Genomic DNA, 10971 nt, shown 5'->3' on the forward strand with positions numbered 1-10971 from the left:
TTCTCTTATTCGCATACACTCTTAGAAAAATAGTCCTTAGCTATCTCTGGGGCAGTACCTTTTAAAAAGTTGATATTAATACTTCAGAGGTACACAGAGTGCATATTATTATCTCAAAGATACATATTTGTTTCAAATGTATGCATATCTGTAGCTAAATGGTAGGGGTGCGCGGGACAAAAACTAACGCAGGGTTAGTTGTAACACGGACCGCTTACATTGTTGCACAAGGTTGAGCAATTTGTTTTTTTCCGTATTTTTTTCACGCTGCCAAAAGACGATCTCCCGCAAATTTATGGAAAGGTATAATGTTTTTCCATAGAGTTATTGATAATAATGTGTTTTGGTGGCATGTAAGTAAATTTTTTCATCATATGTTTTTTTTTTTTTCGTTTTTAGTTTGGGTGTGTAAGATACCAAAACCAATGTTATGTCATCTTAATCAGTGTCTTGTGGACTTAAACATAGCATCATTTTGAAATAGGTCTGCAGCTCTTGGCGACTTTTTTGGTAGGCTTGAAAATATTTTGACCCGGCGGGTTACGCTGTGTTACAACTAACCCCTCAGCACTTACGATATGAGAACTGCTAATTTTAGCGTAATTCTTGCCTTTGTTTTAAATAGGCTACACATGAATGATTGCCAACAAAATAAATGTGCCTGTCTTATCAAATCAAATTCATTTTTGTTCATATCTTTAATATTGATTGAATAAGGTCACGTCAAAGATTAAAATCATAATGAAATGAATGGCTAAAATCAGACTTTGATTTTTTATCATCTCAGAATTTGATTTTTAGACTTTAGTATAGTTTTTACAGACTTTTACAGACATTTAGACATTTGTATCCATTTATTATTTAACTATTGTTAGATGAGGGATGAATAGTGTAGACACCTGTCTATTATAGACAGATATATAAACAATATCCACTTCAAATATATAGAAAAAATAGTATTGAAATATTTGCATGCAAACTTAATTTTTATCAAGTGTTACAACTAACCCCCTGCCTGTTACAATTAACCCCACCTATGGGGTAAGATGTAACGTTTGCATTTCTATCACGTTTGGTGTTATTGTCCAAGAATGCTAACTACTTGAAAATATTGTTCATTTGTAGCAGAGATGTGTGTGTTGCTTGTGTAAAAATATAATTAATCAAACTCAAATATTTTTAATGATTAAGCCAAAACCAAAGAGCGTTAGGTTGTGCCCTGCTCTCCCTACATATTGGGACCTTTAAAAAGTGTAATGCCCTAGTGACAGCTATGGACCATTTTGTAATTTTTTTCTGACAGTATATATGATACAGTATATATATACAATGTACACTGAAAAAGTGAAGAAGTGAATCAACTTATCAAATTACTTCAATTGGTAACACCTAAAAAATTATTTTTCACTTAAACATTTTGGGGCGATTTCTTGGACAGGGATTAGACTAGCCTTAAAATGCACACAAGCAATGTTTTAGTAAGGCATGTTTGTTAAACCAAGTTATAGTTCACAATGAAACTAAGCTCTAGTCCTGGCTTTAGCTAATCCCTGTCTGGGAAGTTTTTAGGTGTTACCATATTGAAGTAGTTTTTTTAAGTTGATACCAGCCAGATAACACCTCAAGTTGCCCATCTTAAACATACTTTTAAGTACAAGAGATCGGAATAAATGACTGAAATACTATTTTACTAAAATAATTGATCCTTGTAATCTGATCTATATTTCTATAATATGAATAGAGATGTGGTCAATTGTATCTATGACTCATTTTAAAGGTTTCAGCAGGCTTATTCTGCTTTGATGCAGGTTTCCGGCTGATGGTATATAGGTGAGTTTGTCTGTGTGTGGAGGTAATAAGAGCTGCGCTGCCCGGGGCAGACGGTGGGAGAGTCGAGTCCTAAAAGCTCTAACATGAGCACCAAAACTGGCCATGATGTCATCACATACCCAGGCTTTTCTTGATTTAACCCAGACGCAGAGAGGCACACAAACGCTAACCCACACCCTCCCCGACCCTTAACATTCCACCTTCCCGGCTTTTATCTTTACTACTTTTAATATTCTGGAGCAGACAGATGTCTCTGTGTTCATCTGCAACTTGACATCGATATACCTTCAGTCTGTCAGAGGCTTCTGATGTAGAGGGAGGCCACAGTTATATGATCACTGAAGACCTTCATTTGGATTGTTTACATGTTCGCTACTGTACCATTCACTCGAATTACCAAACGGCATTAAAAAAAAATATTAAATGTTTCCTGAATACTCCCACTGCCTGGAACTGGTCATAAAACAGATCCCAACCGGAATTCACGTCGCTACGAAAGAAACCACAACATTTAAGTAGTACATTTTTGTTTTGGCCTAAAAAATAAAGCGGTGTCATTTCATGTCACACAAAGTTTCTTCAAATGTTAAAGTTTCTTTAAGGAAATGTCTCTTTTATGGCATCATGCAACACCTTTTTAAAAGTGCAGGGTCAAACCAAGATCAAACTCTTCCTTTTCAAGCAAGACTCGAGGCACGTGAAAAAGCAGGGTGGTGTCATGCTCTTCAGGTGAACCCATCTGCCTAAACCAGATTGAGGGGGGTAAAGCGGCAAATTATTGCCTCCAGATGTGGCAGACAACTGTAAACACTCATCTGACAAGGAGAAAGCATGACTTTTCCTCTGATCTTAACGTCTTTCAACTCCTCCGAAACGGGATCGCAAGAATCGGGTGTCAAACAATCGGTCGAGATCTCTCGGTTCTGGTGAATCAAACAATTTGCAAACAGATCAACAGCTGCTAGCAGGAACGGGGCGTGCAGTGGAACGTGTCATCAAATATTAATCGGCATAATTGGGATGCTAGTTAGCGCTTCTTCAACCGGCTATAGTTCCCTCCAGCGCAGCTCGGCTTTCGCCCGCCGCCTGAGCTGATGCTTCGCACTTATTAATAAAGTGTAGGAAAAGATGATGAACTCTTGAAAACGGATTAGGTTGGCTTATGTTTCAAATACTTAACAAAACTGCTCTAATCGTCTTCTCGCCTCCAACCCTGCCACGGCAGACAATGGAAGGGCGAAGGGGAAAAGAAAACACCAGCTCTTCCGCTACAAACTACTTTGCCGATTTTAGTGTCAAATTCAATTTTCTGCTTCCTGCTTCTCCCCGGATCCCCGTCCAAAAACAAGCATTTAAAACATCAGTCCTAATTAGATGATTAGTGCTTGGAAGGGCAGAAGATAAGTCATTTGCATAATTCAATCATAAGAGTTAGAGATACATATTTCGATGTTCGTTTGTACAATTATCTCGCCTGTCCTGGGGGCTGTGATACTAATGTGATTAAACAATACTCTTGCACAGGGCCTACTGTCCTCCATTAAAGCACTGCTAGAGGCAAAGCAAAAATTAATTTTAGGAGACAATCAATTTTATTCCACATGACTGTAATAAATATAGCCCGGCTGCAGATGTGTCATTAAGCTCAGGAGGAGACTTTCCCAAAGTCAAAATGACACTAGGCTCTGTCTCTCTCTCTTTTTCTCTCTCTCTTTCTCTCTCTCTCTCTGCAGGTCTGTAGATGGTGAGCATAAAGTGTAATTTTTCCTCTTGTGAGGTTCTTGACAGGCCATATCCATCTGTCTGTTTTAACCTCTCGAATCTCCCTGATTCTCTGTACCAAGTCGCTGCGCATGGCCGAACACCTGCTATCCCTCATGCTATCATCGAGGCTGTGTATATTAATGCCTGACTTCATAATTGCGGCCTCTAAGCGGGCCTCCGACGTCTTTTGATGATTGCTTATGTCAATATGTAATTTGGGCTTATTCGCTTACGTATCAATGTTCCAATTTGTGTTTGTGATTTCCGCGCGTAAAGATTCAAGTAGCGCCTTTCCATCACTAATTGACCACATGTGTCTTTGCTTTGCCTCTAATTCATTGGTTACGCATGGGACTAGTTATTAAAGCGCTGTGGCTTGGAACAGGCACCCGCCAACATTAATGAGAACTCACATGGCCACAAGTTGTTTTATAAGGGGCCGTCAGCAGTTAGGCGAGCTCGCGTCTCCAACATGTTCGCAATAAGAAGCTGAGAGAGAGATTAGCCACTCTGTAAGACCAGCTGCCCACTTGCATTTACAAAATGAATTTAAGCCCGACATTTACTATGGAACAACATAAATAATGCTGTTGAATCTGTACAATGAGAAAGAACAACTTGACAAATCTAACTACCTGTGCCTGTCTGTCTGTCTGTCTGTCCGCATGCATGTCTGTCCGTCTGTCTGTCCGCATGCATGTCTGTCTGTCTGGTCTGTCTTTGTGTTTGTGTCCCCGAACGTCCATCTGTCTCCATGTCTATCTTCATATATAAATGTGTCTGTCTGTCTGTCTGTTTACATGTGTCTGTCTAGACGTCCGTCCATCTTTCTTTCTACACGTATCTGTCTGTCTGTCTGTCTGTCTGTCTGTCTGTCTGTCTGTCTGTCTGTCTGTCTGTCTTCATGTATGCATGAAAATGTCTGTCTGTCTGTCTCTCTATCTACATCTGTCTGTCCGTCTGTATGTGTGTCTGTCTGTCTCTCTATCTACATCTGTCTGTCTGTCTGTATGTATCTGTCCGTCTGTCTGTATGTATCTGTCCGTCTGTCTGTATCTGTCTGTCTGTCTCTATGTTTACATATGACTGTCTGTCTCTATATTTACATGTGTCTGTCTGTCTGTCTGTCTGTCTCTATATTTACATCTTTCTGTCTGTCTCTCTATCTACATCTTTCTCTCCATCTGTATGTGTCTGTCTGTCTGTCTCTGTTTTTACATGTGTGTGTCTGTCTGTCTGTCTCTATATCTACATGTGTCTGTATGTCTGTCTACCTGTCTGTATGTATCTGTCCGTCTGCCTGTATCTGTCTGTCTGTCTGTCTCTATATTTACATGTATGTGTATGTGTCTGTTTCTCTATCTACATGTGTCTGTATGTCTGTCTCTATGTATGTATCTGTCCGTCTGCCTTTGTCTGTCTGTCTCTATATTTACATGTGCCTGTCTGTCTGTCTGTCTGTCTGTCTGTCTGTCTGTCTGTCTGGCTGGCTGGCTGTCTCTATATTTACATGTGTCTGTCTGTCTGTCTGTCTGTCTGTCTGTCTGTCTGTCTGTCTATCTACATGTGTCTGTCTGTCTGTATATTTACATGTGTGTGTGTGTGTGTGTGTGTGTGTGTGTGTCTGTCTGTCTGTCTGTCTGTCTGTCTGTCTGTCTCTATATTTACATGTGTCTGTCTGTCTGTCTGTCTGTCTGTCTCTATATTTACATGTGTCTGTCTGTCTGTCTGTCTGTCTGTCTGTCTATCTACATGTGTCTGTCTGTCTGTCTATCTACATGTGTCTGTCTGTTTGTCTGTCTGTCTGTCTCTCTATATATATACATGTGTCTGTCTGTCTGTGTTTCTGTCGGTCTATCTACATGTGTCTGTCTGTATGTCTGTCTGTGTGCCTCCTTTTATGTATCTGTCTGTCTGTCTGTCTGTCTGTCTGTCTATCTACATGTTTCTGTCTGTCTACATGTATGTATATGGCTACCTGTCTTTCTGCCTGTCTATCAGACTATCCACAAATAAAAATGTAATTGTTTGTAGATCTGAAAATATCAAACCAATTAGCACTGATTTAAAGGATCACACTTTTCAAGTCACATTTAAAAAAAAATTTGAATTATAAAACATACAATTTAAAATACATTACACTAAATGAAGATTTAAAAAAAGATATGGGCATTTTCTGGTAATGTTATTGCTAGGAGACCGGAGCCACGTTTCACTAAAAACCACCCTGACACCAGTTTGTTAAAAGCTATTGCAAAAATGAACAAGAAAAGTAAAGTTAGTTCTGGGGAAAGCTGAAGTATAATTTGTTTGTAGCAACTTCATTTGATACTTTGTTTCTGATGCAATGATAGTTATAGATTTGTAAGTCTTACTTTGGTATCTAAATGGTTTTGGGAGTTATAAAAGCTGTGCACATTTGCACTTAGTGCTACAGACTCAAACAATTTCCTTTATATCATCTTGTAAAATAATATTTAATCTCACAGGTGCAACTGGACACTGAAGCCATTCTACAAATTTCAAGTTGTCTTCATTTATAATTTACTGTGCAGAAAGGGTAAAGGGAACAGTAAATCTGCAAAACAAGAACCCCAGAAAAAAAGGTGGATGTATAATTAATGGCTGACATTAAGGACTGACAATCTGAAGAGATGTGATGAGACAGCGGGGTGTCTCTGGTGCCCGGGCCGAGCTGAGCATCACACCCTCGGGCGAAGCCACAGGCGCTGAGATGCTGTCCATATGGACCGGGCGCGCGCAAGACTTATCCGCGCACAAGTGCACGCGCGACTGAAAGGAGACACTTTGGAAACGCGCGGTCACGTATTGGACCGCGCACTCCTGTAATTAATGACATATATTAGTGTCTGTTTTATTCGTGTTTAAAGTGCACAGATTTACATTGATGCTTAAAGTACATATGTTTACTAAAATGAATCGTGTGTAGACTGTAATTCAAAATACTTTACAAAATCTTTTTAAAAGTGTCAAATTGTGCATTTTTAAGGCTGTGCTTTGACGCGCACCTCGCGCCTGGGGCAACGATGGGAATTAGACACATTTTAAATTAATGACTAAAAAAAGCAAATCGCTTCGAGAGAGGAAAAAAATATGACAGGCTTTCTAACAACTAATGCGTTTTATGATTTAAGTTGACAATGAAGGCACGCAGGGTTTCTTTCTTTTTATGATGTTTCTCGCATGAAATAACTCTGATCAGCGATGCAATAAATATTAGTGGACAAGTGCTTTCTGCACCTTTGAATGTTCTTGCTTTTGGTGGGGAAAAAACACAGTTAAACTAATCCAATCCACCTTTGCGAAGAGCCAGAGGAGCGCGCACAGATGTTCATCTCTAATGTAATTCCCATTCAATTTCCTAAGTGCAGTCCCCAAGTGCAAACTAGTTTAGTGTTATGTTTAGCTTGCAAATTCTTTTTTTAATAAATAATGAATGCGTTAAAAACTCGAAGATCAATTGCGGAGCTGAGAAATCATAAAAGCGCACAGTAAGTGCCGCGCGTGTGCTGATTTGGACATTTTCTGCGCGTTTAAATGTATTTAAAATCCTGTTGAATGTTTAAAACATAGTGGCGTAATACTCATGTAGCACTTTATCCCCGCTGACCCCTGCCCCATCACACCAGCAAATGTACGGGATGCGCCGCCAGTGGTGCTCAAGCAGGACGCCTTCCCGCGTTTCTTGTAATTATTTGACTGTTCATTTTAATTATTCTGACTTGATCTCTATCCTGCCATTCACCCCCTAGGTAGCAGATGCCCTAATATCTCGTGGCGGGTGATCGGCGCTCACCTGTACCACTGTGGTTGTCCCTTAAAAACTGATGCAAAAGACACCCATTTGTTCCAGCTTCTCTCGAAAAGACTATGCGTTTTGAAGGAGAGGAGAGGTGGGGGGAGAGAGGGAGAGAGAGGCGAGGGGCCAGTGCACATTAGTTTCAGCCATCTGGTAGCGGGACGGTGGATGATGTTTAAATCTGACTATAAAAGCGATGCTCGCGAAGGTGAACTGTAAAGCAACGACGCCGAGAAGCAAATTCAATTTCAGGGTGGCCCATTGCTCGGGCAATTTCATTATCCGGCCGTATGCTGCAATCTGACTGAAGAGTGAAAAGCGCAGCATTCCGCACCTCATTCTCTTATTGTCCATTTTGCCCGGACTCAAAATTAAACAAAATAATGTTGTAAAACTCTCTCCCCCTCTCATTTCTAATTAGATGTGCACGGCAGATTGATTCAGAAGTGCGCGAAACCCAATAAAATGACGGGGGATTCTTCTGGAGGTTGTGCTGGGGATGTTAAAAGGTTAATTACTGAACCTTGCCCAGAATGGCCATCTGGATACGCTCTCTCTCTCTCTCTCTCTCTCTCTCTCTCTCTCTCTCTCTCTCTCTCTCTCTCTCTCTCTCTCTCTCTCTCTCCCTAAAACACACACACTCTGGACGTCTTGAGCGCGCAAACATGCACGTTCCCAAACATGTTCTCAATTTCTAACCCCTTGCCATTTAAAAGAGTTAAAATAATGGAAACTAAACAATCATGGAAATGACACTTTAGTTGTTGGATTAAAATACATAAAGGGAGAGTGATGCTTTACACAGTTTTCATAAAGGCCTACTCGTTAATTATTACGAATAATACAATTATTATATACTTAAATTATAATTATTAACAATGACTGCAACATTCGTTAGGCCTAACTGTTATTCAAAATTGTTAACCACAAGTCAAATTAAGTAAGTGCATTGTTTGTTCCTGAAGTATAAAGGTGAGAACAAAATACACAGAGAATGTGTGACTGTCATTTCAGCAAGATCCTGCAGTTTTCATACAAACAAATCATTAGAATAATTGTCTTTGGACGGTAAAGGTCTTTAAAAATCCCACCACATCAGCCATATACACAGACACACACACAAACACGCGCGCGCACACACAAAAGCTGACATTGCTGGAGGAGTCTGAGAACACTAATGCATCTGTCATGATAAGCAGCTAAGAATAACATCTCTACACCAAACAGAGCCACATATCCAAGAGAGGTGCTTCATTGATTTATGCAACATGGCCCAACACCTCACCCAAATGAGGCACTGGACATCCAGACAAATATCAATTCAATAACACAAAACAGTGCCACTTTTAAAATGTGCATTAAATGATATCCATGTCTATATTCGTGTAAGTTTTACTCAGTTGCACAAAAAACAGAAGAAAGTGGATTCGAAACGAAACATGACCCCTGGTCCAAAGATCTGTCAAGGCCAAGTAATTTCTTACTAAAAGTAAGAAACATAAGTGCATGAAATACAATTAAAGTCAAAGTTTTAAAATATTTGCTGTATATAATTATTGGAGTATAGATGTGTTATAAATGCAGTCTACAATAAATGTAAAATGTCCTCTGGTAATTTGAAGGAACAGTTTGAACGTCATGCTTATAAAGGAAAAAGTTCAAAGTTTTGGTTAGTTGTGATTTATTCAGGATAAAATCAATTATTTGAAAGCATAAATATAGAGATTAACGTAGTTTAAATATGCCTTTAACCAGACGAATTATCAATGGCAGCTCAAGCAGTCTTAGTTTATCTTTTTTAGTTTATTTAAACAATTTAATTGTTAAAAGCTACGTTTGCGCAAATGCACATATTGGTATAAACAGTTAAGCTATAAGAGCGGATGAGGAAAATAAGTAAAATAGCCTGGTTGCTTTATCAAAAAAAGCTGTCAGTGAGTTTATGATTAGCCTATATTATTTTTCTGCTTATCGGCCTTAAAACGGGAAAGAGGTGCAGGTGGTTTGGCAGAAATATAAAGTGAATGTAACTAATTTAATGACATTGCTTTTCTGCCCGAGCACATACGTTTTAAAAGCGCAAGTAGAGGTATCACTCTTACTTCAAACTTTTTCATGTAAGTCATTAAAACATTTATTTCTACCTGTAACTAATGGTTGTTTATTAATCTACATAATCTTTTTCTCAAATGTTTAACATTCTCATATATATTTATACGAATGTGCAGATCTGTTAAGAATTGTAATGCTTGTTATTTTAAGTTACTAATAAAAGTTTCTTCGTTAAGTACCACGAACCCTAAGAGTTATTCAACTTTTCAACAAAAAAAGAAAAAGATGTAAATGTGTCAATGCTTGTAAAATAGGCTAAATCTTGCCTGGCATTGGTGCAGTCGTTATAAAGCGCCTCGAAGTCTTTTCGGGTGATGAGTTTGCACCGGTTCACGCCCGGCTGAATGGCTCCGAGTCCGCGCAGGATCCGCACCTGCTCCACCGTGCACACCACCGGACATATATCCAGCCGCTTCAGCTTGGTGTAGACGGTGTGCAGCCCACCGACCAGGTGCTTCAGGAACAGGTCAAACACCTGCGGGAGACAGATGAGCTCCTGGCCGTCCACGGTGAACGAGGCCACTTTCACCCCGTGCACCTCCACCATCTTACACTCGTTGTTATTTACGCCGCCGGGGCCGTTGCCGTTAGCGCTGCCGCCGCCGCCGGTGCCGGTGATGAAAGAGTTGATCATGCTGCTGGTCAGTCGCGGGGACTCGGCCGGGCTGGAGTACAGAGAGTCGGGACGGAAGAGGCTGCTCGAGCCCCCGGGAGTGGATGTCGGTGAAAGCACCGGGGGAGTTGCTGATACGGCCATAGTTTGTGTGAAGTTTCCTCCTTTCCGCACTTTTGATTCTCAAGCACACCTTTGCTGGCTCCTCGCACTGTTTCGCGGCTTTCACGCGGTGTTTCTCATGCGTCTCCGTTCGCGTCTGCTGATAGTCGCTAATGTACAACAACCTTCCTCGAGAGTGAGATGATAGAAGAGTATCGCACTCAGCGATTCAATTAGCCAGCCCACCGCGGGCACAAGTGACAGCTCTGTCAGCCAATGAGAGGCGCGATAGCACACGCTTTCGCGTATTACTGGATATCTGCCAATAATGGGCGGGCACTTGTGCTATCGCTTGAATCAATTCAACTTTTTGATTGTTTGCATACGAGGAGTACATTTCATTTTTATTTTTGCCATTTTCTTTAATTTTTTCATTTATAATAAACATTAATGAACACCTATTTGTTTTGTTGACTAGAAAAAAAAACAGTAAAGTCCAGCAAACAAAACGGCATTATTATTTAAATCCATTAGACGCACAATGATTCACTTTTAAACTGAAATAAAAAAATAAGTACTGTGAGTTAAAAATGCACTCTTAGACTAAACCAAATACATCTATTGTAACTGTATTTCGATTTTAATAGATGGGATAGAGCCTCGTGTCTCTCTTTTTTGTTACTCCACAAAGAATTTAAGCATGGCCCTTATTAGGCCCATTAACGTCTTT

At 40.0% G+C, this 10971-nt stretch overlaps 1 protein-coding gene across 3 annotated transcripts in view; it reads right to left on the bottom strand.

The window, feature by feature from the left end:
- dacha (dachshund a) overlaps positions 1–10448 on the bottom strand; it is a 177614-nt gene extending 167166 nt beyond the window's left edge. For all 3 annotated transcript variants that reach the window (XM_065287297.1, XM_065287295.1, XM_065287294.1), the window contains exon 1: positions 9793–10448. In XM_065287297.1, coding sequence (XP_065143369.1) covers positions 9793–10283 — 491 coding nt within the window. In that variant the 5' untranslated portion in view covers positions 10284–10448. The remainder of the gene's footprint in view (positions 1–9792) is intronic.
- Positions 10449–10971: the final 523 nt, after the last annotated feature.

The sequence above is a fragment of the Paramisgurnus dabryanus genome, chromosome 18, assembly GCF_030506205.2.
Source record: "Paramisgurnus dabryanus chromosome 18, PD_genome_1.1, whole genome shotgun sequence".
Lineage (NCBI taxonomy): Eukaryota > Metazoa > Chordata > Actinopteri > Cypriniformes > Cobitidae > Paramisgurnus > Paramisgurnus dabryanus.